Source organism: Ictalurus furcatus, chromosome 5 (assembly GCF_023375685.1).
Source record: "Ictalurus furcatus strain D&B chromosome 5, Billie_1.0, whole genome shotgun sequence".
Classification (NCBI taxonomy): Eukaryota; Metazoa; Chordata; class Actinopteri; order Siluriformes; family Ictaluridae; genus Ictalurus; species Ictalurus furcatus.
The window spans coordinates 3,236,830-3,258,271 of NC_071259.1; the positions used below are offsets into that span (position 1 = coordinate 3,236,830).

General features: G+C 41.7%; 3 protein-coding genes across 5 annotated transcripts in view; 2 read left to right on the forward strand and 1 right to left on the reverse strand.

The window, feature by feature from the left end:
- Positions 1-1,781: 1,781 nt before the first annotated feature.
- Positions 1,782-14,062, forward strand: fhip2b (FHF complex subunit HOOK interacting protein 2B). Of its 2 annotated transcripts, XR_008385865.1 has the most exons (18): positions 1,782-2,374; positions 4,889-4,967; positions 5,392-5,561; positions 5,672-5,776; positions 6,693-6,812; positions 6,907-7,074; positions 7,198-7,394; positions 8,360-8,477; positions 8,584-8,660; positions 9,661-9,859; positions 9,954-10,123; positions 10,222-10,344; positions 10,431-10,521; positions 10,801-10,944; positions 11,038-11,178; positions 11,636-11,736; positions 12,254-13,498; positions 13,560-14,062. XR_008385865.1 is itself a non-coding variant. In XM_053624234.1 (17 exons), the coding sequence occupies exons 1-17, from the start codon at positions 2,324-2,326 to the stop codon at positions 12,372-12,374; spliced, it is 2,175 nt and encodes a 724-aa protein (XP_053480209.1). In that variant the 5' UTR covers positions 1,782-2,323; the 3' UTR covers positions 12,375-14,062. The 2 variants fall into 2 exon arrangements, 1 of the variants encoding a protein (XP_053480209.1); XM_053624234.1 differs by having other exon boundaries at positions 12,254-14,062.
- Positions 14,063-14,425: 363 nt separating this feature from the next.
- Positions 14,426-17,651, reverse strand: nudt18 (nudix (nucleoside diphosphate linked moiety X)-type motif 18). Of its 2 annotated transcripts, XM_053624239.1 has the most exons (4): positions 17,313-17,651; positions 16,626-16,813; positions 16,323-16,536; positions 14,426-15,940 (listed from the first exon to the last, which is right to left on the reverse strand). In XM_053624239.1, the coding sequence occupies exons 2-4, from the start codon at positions 16,785-16,787 to the stop codon at positions 15,330-15,332; spliced, it is 987 nt and encodes a 328-aa protein (XP_053480214.1). In that variant the 5' UTR covers positions 16,788-16,813; positions 17,313-17,651; the 3' UTR covers positions 14,426-15,329. The 2 variants fall into 2 exon arrangements, with proteins under 2 accessions (XP_053480214.1, XP_053480212.1); XM_053624237.1 differs by lacking the exon at positions 17,313-17,651 and having other exon boundaries at positions 16,626-17,116.
- Positions 17,652-19,161: 1,510 nt separating this feature from the next.
- adam9 (ADAM metallopeptidase domain 9) overlaps positions 19,162-21,442 on the forward strand; it is a 31,233-nt gene continuing 28,952 nt past the window's right edge. Inside the window, 1 exon segment of the mRNA XM_053624233.1 lies at positions 19,162-19,593. Within this exon segment, the coding sequence (XP_053480208.1) occupies positions 19,524-19,593 (70 nt within the window). The 5' untranslated portion in view covers positions 19,162-19,523.

Below are 21,442 nucleotides of genomic sequence, written 5' to 3' on the forward strand. Positions count from 1 at the left end.
AAACAACTAAATTCTGCCATTCTGAAACGTTTTCCTCATCATCCTCCTCACCATGCAGGGTGCCTATGAACCCATTTCCTGGCAAATTTTTCAACCGTGCCATACCTTTGAAACGTCCACATGAATAACTGCACCGGAAATGTAACTGAGATCTTGTTGACGAGCTCCAGATGGTTACATTTCAACTCACTGATCAGAGGCATTTAAATTTGCCACACTGCGCTTCTACGAGAATGCAAATTCAACACACACTCATGTTGCTGCTTGGTAGTTTTACTGGAGGCTGAGGATTAGAGAATATATCACACACTGTCGGTGTGTACGGTATATACGGTATGAAGGTAGAAATAGATTTCAGACGCTCAAGTTAAATGAATTGTAAATTCATACACATAAACAGCACATTAGTATATTTAGTAACTGACAGACGTCAAGACTGTATGAAGCAGATTCATTCGAAATGGAGAATTATTAGATAATAGATCAAACAAATATGCCTCTGATATGTGCCTGTTACACTGCTTCAGAAAAGGAATCGGTGTGAAGCACATTTTTAGAATATAAAAGGTCGTTTTATTTTTTAAATTAGAAAGTAAGTTATTTTTTGTTGTAATGCCTGCTACATCTTTTAAACATAGGATTAAAGTTTTATTTTGTTATAAAAAAATGTTTTACTATTGTCTCTTATGAAAATTAGTGGCAGTGGTAGTATTAGTGGTAGTAGTAATATTACTAGTAGTAGTAGTAATAGTAGTAGCAGTGGCAGTAGTAGTATTAGTGGTAGTAGTATTAGTAGTAGTAGTAGTAGTATTAGAGCAGTAGTATTAGTAGTAGCTATATTATTATGATTATGATGATGATTATTAGTATTATTAGTAATAGTAGTAGTAGTAGTAGTGGTGGTGGTAATATTCATAATATTAATGGTAATAGTAGTAGTAGTAGTAGTAGTAGTAGTAGCAATATTAGTTCTAGTAGTAGGAGTAGTAGGAGTATTAGTAGTAGTGGTGGTAGCAATAGTAGTTGTAGTAGTACCAGTAACAGTAGTAATATTACTAGTAGTATTGGTGGTAGTAGTATTAGTAGTAGCTATAGCCTAGTATTATTATTAGTAGTAATAGTACTAGTAGCAGCAATATTAGTTCTGGTAGTAGTAGTAGTAGTAGTAGTAGTGGTAGTATTAATAGTAATAGTGGTAGCAAGAGTAATAGTAGTAGTAGCAGCAGTGGTGGTAGTAGTAATAATATTACTGCTAGTAGTGGTGGCAGTAGTGTATCAGTGATAGTAATAGTAGAAGCAGGGTTGAGCCTGGACAGTACAGGGATGGGAGGGAGACCTCCTGGGGAAAACTAAGGTTGCTGCTGGAAGTGGTATTAGTGAGGCCAGCAGGGGGCGCTCACCATGTGGTCTGTATGGGGCCTAATGTCCCAGTATATTGACAATATAGGGGACACTACTATAAAAACAGCACCGTCTTTCAGATGAGACGTTAAACCGAGGTCCTGACTCTCTGTCGTCATTAAAAATCCCAGGACACATATAATAAAAGAGTAGGGGTATAACCCCAGTGTCCTGGCGAAATTCCCAAATTGGCAATTGTCCATCATGCGCCCCTAATAATCCCCCTAATCCCTAATAATTTGAATTGTATTAGTAGTAGTAGTAGTAGTCGTCGTCGTCGTGATAGTAATAGTAGTAGTAGTAGTAGTGGTATTAGTGATAATAATAGTAGCATTGGTATCAGTAGCATTTCAAACAACTAGGATAATTTATTTAAATGTTTTATATTATGTGTGTTTATATATTTAGTTTTTTATTTAAACAGAATGCTTTAATTATATCGTAATGAAACATTCCGTTAATTATACTGAATCTGAATATTCAGTGAATTGTTATTTATTTATTTATTTATTTATTTATTTTTTACACTTTTGAGACAACTCTTAAAAACCCCACATGAAGCATTCATTTAATGATTAATTTAATCTAGACTTTTATCTGCTGTAACGTTATCCAGCTCGCACTGAGAGAGGAGACAACACGGCAAATAAACAAGACCCATCCCAAATGGATATCTGTTAAACGCTTAGTGCACTATATGGGGTGTGTAATCCAGTGCGCTCGTGCCCTGTGTAGTGCACAGCAATAGTGAGGGTGGCGACATTTGAGATCCGGCCCCCGACGTGTTGAAGGAACTGTGTCCAAACAAACTGGCTAAGCTCAGGCTTAGCTGCAGATAAAAGTTAAAATATGTGACTCGTCATATTTTCGTTATTAGAGACACAAAACAAAACAACAACAACAACAACAAAAATATCCTATAATGGATATGTTTAATAAACTGACGACTCTTTTCCAGCAGGCCCTGGAAACAGTAAGTTATATAATACAGTGTTAACTTTTGGTCTTTTGGAGGCTAGCATGTTAGCAGCTAGCTGATTAGCCGTGAGAAGTGTGTAAAGAACAAGCTTGACAGGTTTAACAAGACAAATAAATCGTCGGGAAGTTATAGAAAAGGAACAGGATTGAGTTGTGTAATACTTAAAAAAAATAATTAAAAAAGAGTTTAAATGTTGTGTATTGTATTGCTAGCTTGTTAGCTGGATAACTAGCTTTCTAAGACATTAAAATCAGTAATGCAGCAAATTCATGTCAGCTTTATTCATTTTGTTCATAAATCCGGTTGAAATACACTCCGTGTCGTGCTGGTATAGATAAATCATCAACAGCATGAAGCATCATTACTGTTCCCATCCTGGAAGATGACTGTTTCCCAACAGCAGCAGTGTTTTATTCCTCTTACACCACAACAATTTCCAATGATTCCAGTTCTGTATGAATTAAAGAATGACACGTCATACTTTATTATTATTATTATTATTATTACTATCATTATCATTATTATTAGTAGTAGTAGTAGTTGTATTTTTAATCAGTTTATAGTTACATTCAGTGTCCTGGAACATCTGCAAAATAAGTTAGTTCCAGTAACTAGTAATAATAGATGTAGTAGTAGTATCAGTATTAATAGTAATAGTAGTACTACATGTAACAGTGGTAGTAATAGTAATAGAAGTAGTATTAGCAATAGTATTAATAGAAGTAATAGTAGTATCGGTATTAATAATAGTACCAGGAGCAGTAGTAGTAATGGTATTAGTTAATAGTATTAATAGTAACGGTAGTAGTAGTACTAGACGTTGTACTAGAAGTAGGAGTAATATTAGTAGTAGTAATAGTAGTGGTAGTAGTAGTACTAGAAGTAGAAGTATTAGTAGTAATACTAGAAGTAGTAGTATTAGTGGTAGTAATTATTGGAGGTGGTGGTGGTAGTAGTAGAAGTAGTAAGAGTAACGGTGGTACTAGAAGTAATAGTAATATTAGTATTAGTAGTACTAATAATTACTGTGGTAGTAATAGTAGTAGTATTAATATTAGTAGTAGTAATAGTAGTGGTAATTAGTGGTGGTGGTAGTAGTAGAAGTGGTAGTACTAGTACTAGAAGTAGTACAAGTAGTAGTAATATTAGTATTAGTAATAGCAGACGTAATTAATGTGGTAATAATAGTAGTAGTGGTAGCTGTAGTAGTACTAGAAGTAGTAGTAGTAATTAGTGGTGGTGGTGGTAGTAGTAGAAATAGTGGTAGTAGTACTAGAAGTAGTATAAGTAGTAGTAATATTAGTATTAGTAATAGCAGTAGTAATTAGTGTGGTAGTAATAGTAGAAGTATTAATAGTAGTAGTAATTAGTAGTGGTGGTGGTAGTAGTAGAAGTAGTAGTAGTAGTGGTGGTAGTAGTAATAGTAGCGGTAGTACTAAAAGTAGAAGAAGTAGTATAAGTAGTAGTACTAGAAGTAGAAGTAGTAATAGCAGTAGTAGTTAGTGTGGTAGTAATAGTAGTGGAAGTAGTAGTAGTAGTAGTAGTAATGGTAGTAATAGTGGTAGTAATAGCAGTAGTAGTTAGTGTGGTAGTAATAGTAGTGGAAGTAGTAGTAGTAGTAGTAGTAATAATAATAGTAGTAATAGTGGTAGTAATAGCAGTAGTAATTAGTGTGATAGTAATAGCAGTAGTAATAGTAGGGGAAGTAGTAGTAGTAACAATAATAATGGTAGTAATAGTGGTAGTAATAGCAGTAGTAATTACTGTGGTAGTAGTAGTAGTAGTAATATTAGTAGTAGTGGAAGTAGTGCCAGTAATAGTAGTAGTGATAGAAATAGTAATAGTGGTAGTAATAGCAGTAGTAATTACTGTGGTAGTAGTAGTAGTAATAATAATGGTAGTAATAGTGGTAGTAATAGCAGTAGTAATAGTAGTGGAAGTAGTAGTAGTAGTAGTAATAATAATGGTAGTAATAGTGGTAGTAATAGCAGTAGTAATTACTGTGGTAGTAGTAGTAGTAATATCAGTAGTAGTAGAAGTAGGGCCAGTAATAGTAGTAGTGATAGAAATAGTAATAGTGGTAGTAATAGTGGTAGTAGCAATAGTATTTCAAATAACCAGTATAGTAAAACAAGTTACTTCCGGATTAAAAACGCAGCTTGTCATGTTTCAGAGAAACGGAACAGGACAATCTCCTGTCCTAAAGACGTTCCTGTTGTGGAAAATTTCTGACAAAAAACCTCTGACACTGGAGACTCCTTCAATTATACGTTTGCTTTCTTAATTAACAGCCCGTTTTAGCAGTCATTTAGATGATAATTTATGCGGCGCTGTCACTACAGAAACGATAACGCATTAGAACGAGCGCATTAACATAAACCGACAGCTGCTACTACTGTCAGAGCTGCTGTCATAGAAAATTACTCAACACCTTCTGACCAATCAGGATTGAGAATTCAAGGACTTTTTCGCACGTCTGATCGGCGTTCTGTTCTGCCTTTGTTTCAGAGAGAGCCTTCAGAAAATCTGCTCGACTCTTTCGTCGATCACTGGAAAGGAATAACCAACTACTACATTGAAACTACAGGTGAGGTTGGAGAGAGAACATCAGGAAGCACTCGGGATTAAGAGAGAAGTTAAATACAAACGTGTCCCGATGCGCACTGACACTGGAGACTCCTTCCATTAATGTTAAATAACTCCCGTTGATTTAATGTTAAATAACCGTCTCCACACAGAAAACTTCACCGTATCAGAGATAATAAACATCTTTGTTAAATGAGAACAGTTTTCTTTAAAATGTGTTTATTATGTGTTTACTGTTGGGCATTGAAGCCTATAATGAATCGTCACCATAGAAACAATGAAAATTCAACAGCTTAGTGGTATAAATGACAGTAACGTATTATCTGAGTATCGTTAAACACCTTTACCTTTGACCTTTCCTTTGAAAGAACACACAGATCGAGTTGGGCCTTTGTTTGTTTGTTTGTTTGTTTTATGTTGTATAGATGAGGCGCAGCCGGTGAAGCAAACGGACATCCCGTGGAGACTGAAGCAGATGCTGGACATCCTGGTGTATGAGGAGAGAGAGCAGGACGTGGAGGAGACAGGGCCATGCATGGAGTACCTGCTCCAACACAAACTGCTGGAGACACTGTGCACGCTGGGAAAGGCACAGGTATACACACACACACACACACACACACACACATGCATGTGTACATCAGACCATGCGAGCCTGGTCTTTGTCTTTGTTCTTCAAAGTGAACATGTTTTTTTGTTGTACAGTATCCTCCTGGAATGAGCCAGCAGGTCCTGCTGTTTTTCTCCAAACTCCTGGCACAGATCCAGAAGCCCATGCTGCATATGATTAACGTGTATCGACCTGTACAGGTGAGAGATATCCAGATACCAACACGATTAGTGCTAAGATTCACTAACAGTGTTCTGTGATAGTGAAGAGAATTTATAAATGGGGACTGGGATTGGGGACTATGAGTGTGTAGCTCTCTTTCCCAGACGATTTGATAGAAGATAAATAAGCCAGCTTACGAAATATAAAAGGCCAATGAGTCAGAGCAATGCAAGTTAGAGATGTGTTGATGCAGCACTGCGCAATGCAAAAAGTTTGAGGCCACGCCTCCTTCACTGGGACTGATGGACACTGAAGCCACACCTCCTTTACTGGCACTGATATGCACAGAGACCACGCCTCCTTCAGTGGTACTGACATGCATAGAAGACACGCCTCCTTAAATTGGACTGACATACACAGAGGCCACGGCTCCTTTACTGGCACTGATGTGCATACAGGCCACGCCTCCTTCAATGGGACTGACAGACACTGAGGCCACGCCTCCTTCACTGGTACTGACATGCATAGAGGCCACGCCTCCTTCAATAGGACCACATGCACAGAGGTCACACCTCCTTTACTGGCATGGACATGCATAGAGGCCACTCCTCCTACACTGGGACTGATATGCATAGAGGCCATGCCTCTTTCACTGGGACTGACACACACTGAAGCCACACCTCCTTTACTGGCACTGACATGCATAAAGGCCACGCCTCCTACACTGGGACTGATAGGCACACAGGTCATGCCTCCTTTTCTGGCACTGACATGCATAAAGGCCACGCCTCCTACACTGGGACTGACAGACACAGAGGCCACACCTCCTTCACTGGGACTGATACGCACAGAGGCCACAGCTTACTATCAGCTCTGCATCTGAATCTGTTAGCTGATCATTTATTTATTTATATATTTTTAAATGCTTTTTCACGTGTCGGTGTTGCACTACAGAAGCTGATCCGTCTATGTGGGCTCCCTGACTCGCAAACAGAGAAGGAGGAATCGCTGTTTCTTTTTACCATTTGTTCTCGTGTGAAGAAAGACCCGTACGTCCTCAACTACATCCTGGAGGTGAGTCAGTTCTTCTCTGCTCCTGTGATTCTTTTATTTGTAAAAAGAGAGAGAGAGAGAGACACTGATTTAACGTAAATCCTTTACAACACAGACGAATAAAGAAGGCCAGCCTCAGAGATGTAGCTCCGTGTCAGGGGAAGGTGTAGAAGGAGCCGGTGGAGGATCCAGTCCAGAGGACTCGGCTTCCCCTTCCACGCAGAGCTCGAACCAGCCAGACACGGGTTTTATCCGGATCCTCGTGCAGCTTGGGAAAAGCCAGGTGAGCCCCTGGGTGTTCTCATTTCTAGCTCGGTGAAGAATTCGAGCTCAGACGGTATAAATGAAGAGTTGATTGCTGATACGTTGTGTGTTGTCTGTGTGTGTGTGTGTGTGTGTGTGTCAGAAAAGCCGCGTTGCCTTGCGGGCGATGGAGAGCATGCTAATCCTGACCAGCGTTCCTCAGGTGGACACGTCCAAGCTTCTGGCAGAGGAAACTCCGCTGTGTGACCTTCTAGCAGAGAGAGCGTGCGAGCTCTACGGCGCCATCCCCGTCACACTCCATCCCGAAGACATACACAGCTACACCGTCAAACAGTGGAGGTATTGACGGGTGTGTGTGCGCGTGTGCAACCAAGACCAAACAAAAAATAGCTTTCTAAATGGATAAATGACTAGAACATACAAGATTTTACATTATATAGTATATCAATCTGAGGAATATGGAATAACATGCTTGGGGATGCGCTGTTGTAGATAAATAATCAACGACGTAGAGTCCCCGTTAACACCCCGAGTGTTTTATTGCCAACATATCACACTGTTTTATTAACTAAAGAACGGTACATACTTTTTATCCGTTTATAAGTACAGTAAATTTGTGGAATGTCTGCGAATCAGGTTACTCAAGTATTATTACTTATTCGTTGATAGGTTATTGTTTCCATAGTAACAACTCATACGGGGACTTGTATTATGGCCACGGCACCTAAAGAGCTTTAAAAATCATCGTGTGTAAACGTTGTCGTGGGTTAAATTTCCTGCGAGGAGACTTTTATTTCACGTTTATGGAAGGAGTCTCCAGCGTCAGCTCTTTGTAACAGTCCGAGGTGAAGCTGTAATGTTTCACGACGAGAGAGAGAGAGCGGCTTGTGAAGGAACGACTGTTTGTAACGTAGCCGCTATAACGTGAGAACAGGAAGTGTCTTCGTGGACGTCGGATGTAACCGTAAACGGATAAAAGCACGACGTGTTGTTCTTTAATTGAGGGGAAAAAAATCGTAATCGCTGTGGTGTAAGAGGAATCAAACGCTACAGGACGAGTTTTTATGGGAAAAATCGAACTGTAGAGCGGTAAGAGGAACGCCGTGTCGTCACACCAGCCACCGTTGATTCATTTCCTGAGACAGCATGATCCCAAGGGTTTTATTCCTTACTTAACAGATGGAAAAACAGACGCAGGTTACAAACCCGGACCTAAAACAATTACGATTCCTGTCAATTCTGCTAATCTTCACTTCACTTTGTTAGAAAAAGCTTTGATCAGCACGCCGTGTTTCCGTGTACAGGATTCGGTTCTCCCCGGTCAGCGCGGAGGAAACCCAGACGTTTCCGGCGCAGGAGCACGTGGACAAGTTCTTCTGCTGGCTCGACTACTGTGACCAGCTCATTAAAGACGCGCCAGAGGTAATAAATCACACAAGATCGTTTTTTCTATCATAACGCACTACTACAGGTATTATACATTCATCCTCCGTACGTTAAATACGCCTCGGTCTCTCTGTGCGTTCAGGTGCTCGCCGTCAAACTCGCCAGAGCTCTTCACCAGCAGTGGCTTACTGGAATCGTTCAGCCCCAGCTGCTACAGATGTGAGTCTAATAACCGTCTCACCTGGGTAATGTTTGTACCCGTTAAAATTCCCGTCATATTGACTGTTGTGTCATTTTAAGTCATTCGTTATGGTGTTATTGCAGCTCTCTATTATCGTTGTTTTGTTTTTGGCTGCAGGAATATTCATTCTACGTACCTAATCTACCTTTTCTTTTTATTATGTAAACGCAGATTTACTGCGGATGAGCCGGAGAGCAGTTTAACCTAAGCTCATTTTTAAATTAGCATAGAATTTCAAATTTTATACACTTTGCTAATAATATCCAGTCCGATTCTGTTGCGGATTTTTTTTCTTCTTCCCCTTGCAAAACTGTCTACTAATTGAAATCGCGATCATACGAAATAGTTTTAGGAGTGCCGTTTGGTGCTAAACGAGACCACGAGATGTACTCGCGTCCGAGGCGCGCGATTCGAAGATGGCTTCGGCTGAACGCGCGTGGTGACGGCGTTACGTTCCGCGATCGTGGATAGGTCCAGATTTACATTCCTGCCTTTTCTAACTACTTTCATTTCCTGTTAGTAGTGAGTTAATACGTGAGTTCATTCGAATAACTTGCTGTTAAATGAATAACTGAATAATAAAGCAGGAGTTAAAGCTCAGGTTGTACTTCATCTCCAGTAAAAATCGTCCAAATTTTGTACGCCCATCCGAAAAGATTTTCACTTATTATCGCGAGGCGATGGTTGTGCGTCGCTTTTATACGTTCTCTTGCTCGTACAGTGCAGTACATCACTAACGCCTTTGTGTTGTACCCTACGTGGGGAGCGTATATAGTGACTAGGAAGCCATTCGGATTTTAGCTTCACTGTATGTTGGGGGAAAAGATATTCAAGATTATGTGGGTTGAAATTTTGGGTTGCCTAGGAAACGTAAAGGTTTTAAACTGATTGTGACGTTGAGTGATGTTCAGTCAGTCAGTCAGAAGGAAACTTCTGTTATGAATTAAGTGAAATCTTGCCGTGTGTGTAATTACGCAGGTCCGAGGTTGGCGTTCTGGTCCACACGGCTCTCCTGTCACGCTGCGTCCATCACATACGGTCCGCCGTCCTTCTGCACGAGCTGGCGCACTTCCTGCTAGGCGGCGACACGCACCGGGAGCAGCCGACCGCCACGCCCCCGCACTCACACGTGCTACGCTACCATCTCATCAAGCACTGCGACCACATCTCAGACGAGGTGTCTGATGACGGTTCATCGCCGACCCGTTATTTTTTTCCCCCTGTCGCGTTCTCCGTTGAAACCTAACGCTCCTTTTATTGCAAAACCACAGATTAGCGTCGCAACATTACGGCTCTTCGAGGAACTCCTGAAGAAGCCCGACAAGCTCATCCTGACCAACCTGGTGCTGCGGAACCTCGAGACTCGCTCCTATAGGATGCCGGGTTCAGGGGGCGTCGACGAGAGATCAGGAGCTGATCCTGAGTTCCTGGAAGAGTCAGAGTGAGGAGGGGGGCAGGGGGGGAACTAGTCATTAAAAAAAAAGCTATAAAACTGTTTATCTTCTCTTACTCTGATTATTCTCTTTCTTTCTCTGGCAGGGAGATGGAGGAAGATCCTTTCTTCACAGACAGCGAGTTCAGCGGCTCGGAGCGTTTGCTGTCCATATCCCGGGAAGACAGGAAGTCCAGCGCGCGCCCACAGATAGCTGAAACCGTTAACAGGTAGCGCAAGCTCGTATTTGACGTTCTCTTCTCGCTGCCACGTACATCGTTGATGTATTAGTGTCCCGTTTTGTCCCCCCCCCCAGTTTTCTCTGTTTAGTTCCCCAAGAGGCAAAAACGTCCCAGCATGCACAAGGAGCGGGATATGACACGTACGTCCACGATGCTCTAACATCGGTAAGACTTACAGAAACCCAGCGTGTAAGCTCTTATGTTACCGTGGCGACTTTTCACTGCTTTTTAAAAACGTTCCTAATTAATGATTCGATCGTCTAGGATAGCAAAACATTCGCCAAAAATATATAATAATAAAATACGACGTAAACGTCATCGACCGGCTGCTGTTCGGTGTCATTAATTCGTTTGGGAATTTTTAAACAAAATATTCCATCTTCAGTAGTCCATAACTGTATGCTGTTAGATTAACTCAGTCTCTCTCTCTCTCTCATTTCGCAGCTGAAAGAGTGTTCGGCTGTGTCTGCGGACTGGGGTTGGCCGGACGCCCCGAAACCCATCGGAGTCCACTCCGACAGCGCAGACTTCTACGAAGGACATTTCCTCAAAGTGCTGTTGGACAGGATAGCACGCATACTGGAGCAGGTAGCCATTTTGTTACCGCATCCTATTCATCCGGATGAAATACTCGTCACATTCTCTACATGAACTCAACACGCTCTAATCGTTTCCCCTCAGCCATACGAGCTGAACCTTCAGGTGACGTCGGTGCTGTCTCGACTGGCCGCGTTTCCCCACCCTCATCTTCACGAGTACCTGCTGGACCCCTACGTTAGCCTGAGCCCCGGCACTCGCTCGCTCTTCTCTACGCTCGTCCGAGTGAGTGAGCATTTTTTTTTTCTTCTCTCCCTGTTGCATCGTCCGTTCCTATGAGTAAAGCAACAAAAAGTCTAGACACTTACTTACTCCACGATATTCGGAGGAGCTTCAAAATCTCAGCGGGTTCGGGCCGAGACGCGTCACGTGACGTCATCACAAACGTGTTTCTGTAACATTTCATTTTGGGCTGGAAAACTAACGTTTGGGAATCTGAAATGTTTTTTTTTTTTTTTTGTTCTGACCCGATAACGTAGAAGTCGTCAGTTTGTACTAAAAAAAATAACATTTTAGACTTACTTTTTTTTTTCTTCCCAAATTGTTACATATCGTTACATGACAGGTGTGAATGTCCGTTTTATACATATTATATGTATTATCTATACGTTGCTGTAGGAATGTAGGTTGATTATTATTATCATTACTCGTTTCTCGACGTGCTTCCTGTTTCTTCCTGTAGGTGATCGGCGAGCTGATGCAGAGGATCCAGCACATCCCAGACTTCACCCAGAGACTCGTCACAGTCAGGAAACAGCTCACGGGCCACGAGGAGGAGACTGTGTAAGACCTCGTGTTTCGTTTTTTTCTTCAATCCCGATGAGTGTTTTTGCGATCAATCGTAAAGTAACGACTCGGCGTACTGGACGAACGTCTCCTGGAGACTGGAACAAAGCGCTCGCTCTGGAGTCTCCTTCCAGAAATGTTCAGTGAAACATTCTCCGTAGACATCTTTGACCACAACGAACCGTCAGCGTCAAAGCACGTCTTTTTTTCAATCTGTTAATAGTTTATCTACTTATTCAGCATTTATGTATAGTTGTTCTGCACGTTAATGCACTTTGTGATTTTAACAAATAACAGATCAGAACAAGAGATCTGCTTTCTGACCAATCAGAATCGAGAATTCAGCAGAGCCTTGTTGTAAATGGTGTTGATTAAATGGCGAATCCTATCGATGATGGGTTGATAAGCCCCGCCTCCTTTTTTTTTTTGTTTAATTGGTCAACGCTGTGTGAGATTGCGCTCGAAGAGCAGTGAAACCCTTAACAGTATGGTTTCTGATTTCCCCCATCCCCAGAGTGGATCACGGTATCCTGTTGAAGGGCGTGATCGTACTGGAGGAGTTCTGTAAGGAGCTGGCAGCCATCGCCTTCGTCAAACTTCCCATGGGCGATCAGGAGCATCTCTCGGCCCCTTAAATAAACACAGGGCCGAAACTTCAGGTGCTTCAGAGGAACGCAGGACTGTCAACGCAGGGTACAATACACTGTGGTATGGGTCACTACCGCTAAGGGGCGGTACCGTTGCCTCGTTGATGGTCACACGTGGTTGGACTTGACTGCTTTTCTCCAGCCTTTTTGAAGACTACGAGACACGCAGTGCCTTTAAAACAGTCAGGAATTGACTGGATGAACGATGATGACGAATGACTTTCAGCTTCTATAGTAGGTAAAATATTTAAAGTGATCCAGGCGAGTTCTTCGTCTCAGTCACTACACTAACGCTAAAACTGAGAAAAATGGCTCCGAATATTATTGTCATATCTGTCCAAAAGTGATGAAGATGCAGTGGCCTTATTTAGTATTAATAATGTGTATTTTTATACACAGAAATCATGACAAAACTATTATTTTTAGATATTTGGTTTTTTTAACCAAAATTGTAGTTATTCTAATTTGATAAAATCCATTAATGCACATTTTTCCATAGAAAGTTAAGCGGCATAGTCAAGATAATCCTCGCTGCTGAATCAAACGTCCAGGAGGTTGAAATGGACCTGATGCAACTCCTCCTATAAACCTAACCCTAAGCCGTGGGACAACACAAAACAACACACACACTTATCGAGCCTGAAACACTGAGTTCCGACAACTATTGGACTTTTGGTTCGAGTCTGGACAGGTATTAAGAGCTGGATTAGGTCTAACTCCACCCCCTGGACTTTTTATTCGAGTCTGCACAGGTAGGAGGAGCTGGATCGATCTAACTCCACCCCCTGGACTTTTGATTCGAGTCTGCACAAGTAGGAGGAGCTGGATCGATCTAACTCCACCCCCTGGACTTTTGATTCGAGTCTGCACAGGTAGAAGGAGCTGGATCGATCTAACTCCACCCCCTGGACTTTTGATTCGAGTCTGCACAGGTATTAAGAGCTGGATCGATCTAACTCCACCCCTGGACTTTTGGTTCGAGTCTGCACAGGTAGAAGGAGCTAGATCAGGACTAACTCCACCCCCTGGACTTTTGATTCGAGTCTGCACAAGTAGGAGGAGCTGGATCGATCTAACTCCACCCCCTGGACTTTTGATTCGAGTCTGCACAGGTAGAAGGAGCTAGATCAGGTCTATGTCCACCCCCTGGACTTTTGATTCGAGTCTGCACAGGTAGAAGGAGCTAGATCAGGTCTATGTCCACCCCCTGGACTTTTGTTTCTGCAGCAAGGGGTACTTGACGTACTTAGCTGGAACAGAGCAATAATCTAGTGTTGTAGAGAAGATCACCGTTATCTGCACACGTCATGAAATAGATAATGCACACGCTTAATCAGCTGCCCATAAACGCTGCCTTATCTAGGCAGCCTAATCAAAAAAGGGTACAGAGTAGGCACGGGTAGCGACCGTATCGAATTGAAGCGTTCATGCTAAAAAATTTTGCACATTTTATATTAAGTTATATCGTATAACTGATTATCAGTTAGTTAGTGAGCTACATTTGAGGTAAGGGGGAAACATAACACCAAGAACAAAAAAAAAAAAGTCTAGAGTTTGGAGAATCCTGAGCCATATCACATCTCACCTTCGTGTCATCGAGTTTCCCATAGCGACAGCAGAATTATCGGCTTTAATGCGTGTTTAATGTTTAAGTATCATGATCATATCACAGAGAAGTGTTTAGGAGACTTGAGCCATTTCTGCGCATTAGTTAAGTCTTATATTATTATTTATATTATATTATTATTATTATAGGCTTTGAATTAAGTACGGAAAAAAGTCTTTATTAAGTGTGATACGTTACATATGGACATTTAATAATTATCCGATGTGTTTTAATGTTACCTAGCTGACCCAAACAGTAAGTCTGCAGATAAGTCTGGTCGTGCGTTTCGTCTTCCGATTTCTCTCTTTTTCACTCTATTCATTTTTTTTTTCCTAAAAAGAGTCTCAGTCCTTATCGCTGTGACATTAATTAAGATGTTCTCAGAGATCTGTGTAAACATGGACAATATAAAGATGATAATCACGACACTCGCTGTATCAGTAAAATGATTTATTACAAGACAGAAACGTGTATATCATGCCTGATACGCCATACATTTTCCTCACCACGCGTCACAGCGCTCAAAGGAAAACCCCGGCATTCTTAATCCGGATCAGCCGAGACTACATTTCTGGAAATTCTCGGCAAAAAGCTTGTCTACTTTGAAGATGCTAAAATATTTTTTAGATTTTATTTATCACAACATAATTCCCATACTTCCATTTGTGTTACTCCAGAGTTTTGATGACTTTATTATTATTCTAAAATGTGTGTGTGTGTGTGTGGGGGGGGGGGATAAGAATAAAGACTGTGTCTAAACTTTTGACCGGTAGTGTACTCGGATGCTCCGCCCACAGGACACAGACTGCGATGCATTTCGTACACTTTTCTGGCTGCGACCTTCAGGATCTTAAACGCTGCACTCTGATTGGCTCTCCACACTTCTGTGCAAACCTTTCAACACTGTGACACAACTACAGACACAGAACACTGTCTTTAAAAGTTAATAAGCGGTTAGTAGCTGCTTTTGACAACGGACAGCAAATACAACCATGTCGAACTGTTTTGTCTTACTCGTAGCCTTAAAATAATCACTAATGGCTAAGCATTAAACGTTAACCGTTGTTGACTTCTTATCCGTTCACAGATTTTTTTTTGCTGAATACCGCAGATCTAGAGAATGCTAGCGGTCTAGCTCGAATGTTTATGAGTAAACAGGTTTTGCAGTTCTGTTCAGGTTGGAGTGTTAAAAGCATATACGCGTGAATGTAATCGCACGTTTCACACGCCGTCGCACCGCGACAGCTGAAGCACGCAGATGACTGTAGCGCGTGTCGGAAAGCAGCGTGAACCGGTCATCGGATTATATCTGTTGTTGTTAATGAATTAGTCGATCGTTAGAGACTGTGCATGGGCAGGAACGATCTGTCTTTTATCCTCCTCAGTATCTTCCCTTTCAGGCTCTGGTCGGTCACTTCGTGCCACGTGTATCCCTTGCTGTCCAAAAGCGGCGGGCTGCTGAGCTCCGCCCCCTCGCCTGAACACTCCAGAGTGGCGAGCGTATTGAAACAGATCCCATCCGACCGGCCCAGGACTCTGCCGTCGTGCTGCACTCCCAGAATCCCGTGCACATTCACGTGCAGCTCGTGATCCCTCGAGCGCATGCACTCTCGGACGAGTCTCTGCCCCGCCCATTTAACCAAATACCCTTTCTGTGAGACGGTCACTGGAAAACGAGTTCGCGTCTCCGGATCGGTCGTGTGCTTAGCGAGGAGCAGCCATATTCGCTCCTCGCAGCCGAAGATCAGGAGCTGCCTCTGACACACTACAGAGCAAGGCAAGTTCACAGGGTGAGAAACGGGGAACCAAGGCTTCTGACGATATCTCAGCCCAGTGTCGATAAGGCACAGAATGTCCCGGCTGCGCAGAGGAAGAGGAGCCTCGCGGTCCCACCACCGAGCCTGCAGCGACTCCAAGTCGGCCTCGGACGGCGTCTTCAGGCGGCCCCCTAGTGGACAGAGAGAGGAAGCGTTCCTATTACACCATCTTCAAGCACTGCCTCACTTAGCACTTAACTCTAGGTTCAACCGAAAATAACTCCTTTCATACAGTGTTTTTCCATGGACATGGGGAACGAATCATATCTTTATATATCTTTTAATATAACAGCTGAAGTGATGACCTGGGTCTACAGACTGAGCGAAGCAGTGAGCACAAGAGAAGAATGAAATAATTGTGTTAAATAATCGACAGTTTTTTAACAGACCTACTTATAAATCGTATTAATATTGGTAGATGCTATTATCTAAAGTTGAGGCAGAATCCCGTCCAAAATACTGCTCACACTCCTACAGCTACCAGTTGTACATGCCGACGCCACGAGCGCTGACCTGTGACCTTGGCGAGGAAGGCGAAGCGGATCCACTGCCGCCCTTGTTCCTGCACCAGCAGCATGGTGACTGGCTCACACTCAAACCCCGTCTCTTCTTTCACCTCCCTGCGCAGAGCTTCGTGGATGCTCTCACCCGCCTCCATGCGGCCCGCGGGGAGGTACCAGAGACCGTAACACTCCCTCTTCGCTTCCTGCACCATCAGCACCTCGCCCTACCACACACACGCACGCACGCACGCAGAGTCACCGTCACTGCAACATGATGCATATTGCCTTATATGTATATGCTAATGATCCTCACCTCAGAGTTGAAGATGACAGCGCTCACTATGTAGCAGACGTTTTTTTTCAGGGTTACAGCCTGCACGTGATCAGGCACAGCGTCAATGTCGAGAACCTCCAGCCCTTCTCCGTTCAGCATCTTCTCCACCTTTTCCTCCACATCTTCATCCACGGAGTCCATCCTGCGTGCTGGAGGCTCACTGGAGACTAAAACAAAGTCGATACATGACGTCATACAGTGTCACACCGATCCCGGAAGTAAATTCCCTACTTCATTTCAGTCTTTTTTTTTTTTTTTTTAAATTACTTAAAAAAAAAAAAAAAGATTTTCATCTGGTGTTTACATTCAAGTACATTTAAAAAAGAAAAAAAAAAGTCAAAATAAATAAATTAAATAAATAACTAGCCCGCTATGGTTTCGATACTCAAAATGCTACCCGGATGACAGCGCTACATCTGATTGGTCCCCATTGATGCTCTACGGAACATGTAGTTCAAAGTTCAGCGGACTATTAAAAGAAGAAGCTAGCGCTAACTAGCAAAACATTAGCGCTAGCATAAACTAACGTCTAAACATTTACGCAAAGTGTTTTCTTTGTAGTCAGGTTATGGTAGTGTATCATCATAAATATATACGTCTATGTGTATTCAAGTGTATTAAAATAGAAAAAGAGATCACATTTAATCATATTTATACGGTACTTACAGTATAAGCGTGCAGCAATACAGGAACTGAGACTCCTGCGCTGTGAACGTTGGCTGAAACGTAAGGGACCGGGGTAAAATTATTCATCCGAATTATAAACGAACAACTTAATATTCTGTGTAGATACAGGATTCATGGAGGAACAATATAGAGTATCAAAACGTTTAAAAACGTATATTTTCGGCATAATCATAAAGTATAGTACAAACCACAAATTAATTATTTGACGGATATACAAGAGTTACATAACTTCGAGAATTTTCGACTACCCCTAACATTCCCAACAGTCTAATGATGTACTCTAGTTCCATCTTCAGACGACATCTACATCTATACAGACATTAATTACACTTTTGTGATGTTTCCTCCCGCTATAGAATGGCATTGTGAGAGAAATTAGAAGTTAACTGAGTTAAATTTTAACTGGGTTAAAGTGGGACACTGCATTTGTGTAGCTACCAGTGTGGAAATTTCAATTTCAAGTCAAATCAAGGGGTATTTTTTATTGTATTTATTCTATATAGCTAGTATCCATCTGAATTAAATGTTTCTCCAGGACCATGGTGCAACACAGAACAGTATGTAAGACTACACAATAACGCACACTACTCAAGAGTGTGAGACAAGGAGTGCAGGACAATAAATACATGTCTGTGTTATCATATAGCGCAGGGGTTCCCAAACCTTTCCAGGGCAAGGCCCCCCAAATGGCATTAACATTTTTTCCGAGGCTCCCCTTTTGCAAGATGCCTTTAAAACACATTAAAAATACAAAGACTTCTGAATATATCCCCCTTTTTTTATTTATTAATAATTACATCTTACATCTTTACATTACATTTCATTAGGAATTGATTGTGTGTGTGTGTGTGTGTGTGTGTGTGTGTGTGTGTGTGGTTGTCTGAGCGTGAGAAAGAGAAAACACACTAGTGGGAGGGATGGGCTTGGTGGCTCCGACCAAATTGTTGAGGCCCCCCAGGCGGCCCCCAAGGGGCCACAGCCCCCACTTTGAAAACCACTGATATAGCGTTCACAACAGGGACGTCATTGAAATGTGATCAAAGTATCTTTGATGCCATGTCGTAATTACTGTAATTATGACGGGATTCTGACCACGTGGATCCTCGTCGAACTCGTAATCGCAACTTTAAACTGTACTAGGAAAAACTAGGAAATTACTGTGGACTCCGACGCAACATCATGCGGAAATGCTCAAAACGGCAGCGGCTTCAGCAGTAAAACGTAGTTAAGTGGTTATCTTGTAATATTTCTTGAATATATCCGCCTTGAACCCCATGCTCCCTGGGATAGGCTCGGTTCTCCGTGACCCTGTAGGATAAGCGGTATAGAAAATGGGTGGATGGATGGACTCTTATTAATGTCTTAATAATGCAAGATTAATCTGAAAATAAACGAAAGACATTTTTTGCAGTTGTCCACAACATAGCAGTTTTATGTCCTAGTACTTGCACACACTCAAAAGTATGTACTCAAAAAGAGTACACACTTTTAGTGCGTAGTATAAGTAGGTCGAATAGGACGCAACCAAGCCTTCCGGACTGGAAGTCAGTTTTCCAAATGGGTTTACTCATAATACACATAATACTTTTTAGTTCTGAAGTCATGGCTTACACTAGTATTTTTCTCTTTTCTCTATATATTTTGCCATTTTCTCTTTTGTTTTGTTTTTTCAAGCTAACTTTTTAAAGTAAAACAAACAATCTATTGCACCTTTAACGCTGTAACAGCGACACCAGCTTTTCTGTGGTTTCTACGGTGACATGCGCTGTCCAATCAGAACACGGCCGCGCCTCTTAGCAGCCAATCGTAGCACAGTACAGGAGGCGGGGATTATCGGAAGAAGTGATTCCGTGCGCATGCGCAGTCTGGATCTGTGTAGTAGGGCTACCTCGGAAACCAGCGTACTACATAGATCTCTGACTCAAGCGGTTATTTCTGTCGGATTTAGGCGCAACAACTGCGCCATTGATGAGCGGATTACTTTGCAAAGCATTCATTTGTAAAGAGGAACTCGTATCTGTTTAATAAGGAACTGTCCACGAAGGCAAACTAAGAGAAAATGAGCAGATAGTTGACAGATTACTTCCCCTGTTACAGGCGCGTTATGTGGAAGAGGAGTGTTTATGACCCCTGAAGCCTGGAGAAAGACACGAAACAACCTGACTATCAAGAAAAGTGTGTGTACATGCCATGGCTGTGGTTTTATCTTCTCACTTCCAGATAATATGTGTGATATTTGTACTCTTCGACAGCACTGGAGGTAAGGAGACACAAGCAGGTAGCTGTAGTGTTTACTTTTCATCACAACTAATAGAAGGCAAGTTATAATCGTTTTATTTACATGTCATAGCTCAGGTACAGTTCCCAAATACCTGTCTTAAGTGGTCCTGGGACAACAAATCACACCTTTTATTTCTTTCTTATTTATTCACGAACCCCAAACCAGAATAATTTCATTTCTCTTCTCCAAAGTTTTTGCGTTTTTAAAAAGTGTCTGTATCTTTTTTTAAAAAAAAGATATATATTTTTGTCTCTTTTGAAAAACGTTGAAACATGGTTTTTCACGGCTCATCCTGTACTAGCCGTTTGTTCGTCCAATCACATGCTCCCTAGGAGGTATACGTCCCGCCCCCAGGGGCGGGTCTTGCTCTAGAGCAGCATCTCGTCTTCCAGTGGTTCTCGATAAAGGTGCTTTGGGTAAGATTAGTCTTTTTTTTTTTCTTTTCTTTTTTTTTTTTTTTGAATAGTGAGGTGGGTTCGACATTTGAATGATTCCCGACGACATTTCATGAAGCTCCGCCCTCACGGTCTTTGGTGGTCCTTAGAGTGTAGTGTCTTAATCCATTCGGGTTTTAACAACTGGGTGTTTTAAAAATGTTTAAAAAATGTTCTTTTTTAATCATCTACATGTCTTCTAGGTTATTTGTACATGTAAGGTATTTAAAAAATCGACTGTTGCGCTTTTAACATCTTCGTTCTCCGTATTTAGTTAGTTTGTGAAGCAACTGTCGGGTTCGTTAAGATTCGGAAGGGGGTGTGACCTCGAGAGATCGTCTAGTATGATAAGGGAATTCTTATTCATTTAAAGAACCACACGAGACACGTCATACTTTTTTATCTGTTTATAGTTACATTCGTATTCGTTCCTGTTATCACTTGCGTCATAACAGCTACGCTTATAAACGCTCCTTCCCTTACTTTTAAGTTAATAACTTTTAAGTTAATAGCGTTTTTCTTTCTGTAATTGTTTTATCTTGTAATCTGTTTGTTTACATTGTATCGGGGGTGTATTATGTGTGTGTGTGTGTGTGTGTGTGTGTGTGCATGCATGCGATTCGGTCAGATCCAGTTGCAAACTTTTTCACGCTGGTGGGAAATGTGGTGATGTCGGATATCGTTCCCGCTTTGGGAATGAGGGGTAACCCTGTGTAACCCAGACCGTAACATTAAAGCTTCCCAGCTCAGTCTGGAGTAAATAAATAAAGGGTCATCATTTTCCCATGCTAATGCACAGATACAGTGCATACAGTACAGTGCAAAAGTATGAGCCCCCCCCCCTTCCTACAAAGATAAATGCTTTCAGTACGCTAAGAAGTTCCCATTAGAGTTTTCACAGAATCAGGAAAAATAGGGACTGGGAACATTTATAGGCTAAACAATCTGATATTTGATGTAGATCAATTCCTGAGGCTGTCGACGTAATAATCTTAAATATCAGTAGCCTGTATTGCACAAACTGTTGCTGGAACTCTTTCTGATTAAAGTTCATTGGTGTGTTTATTGTTATTATTATTATTATTATTATTATTAGTGTTCGTATTATTATTATTAGTTGTAGTAGTAATAGTATTTTATTTTAACTTTGAGCACACATTTTTTACTAAGACCTCTGTTATAATATTGCTCCTATATAAATCATTAATAGGACCGTTTACCACGATTTTAACTCTGTTTCTTTCTAATTTTGGGTCTCTGACGCGCTGATGTTTTCAACCATGTTCGAGTTTCTTGCCGACAAACCACATAGCGCGATCCCCTCTTCATCCAGTAGCGAGATCTTTGGCTGTCGTTGAGAAACAGCCAACGAGAATCCGATTGGTCTACGGACA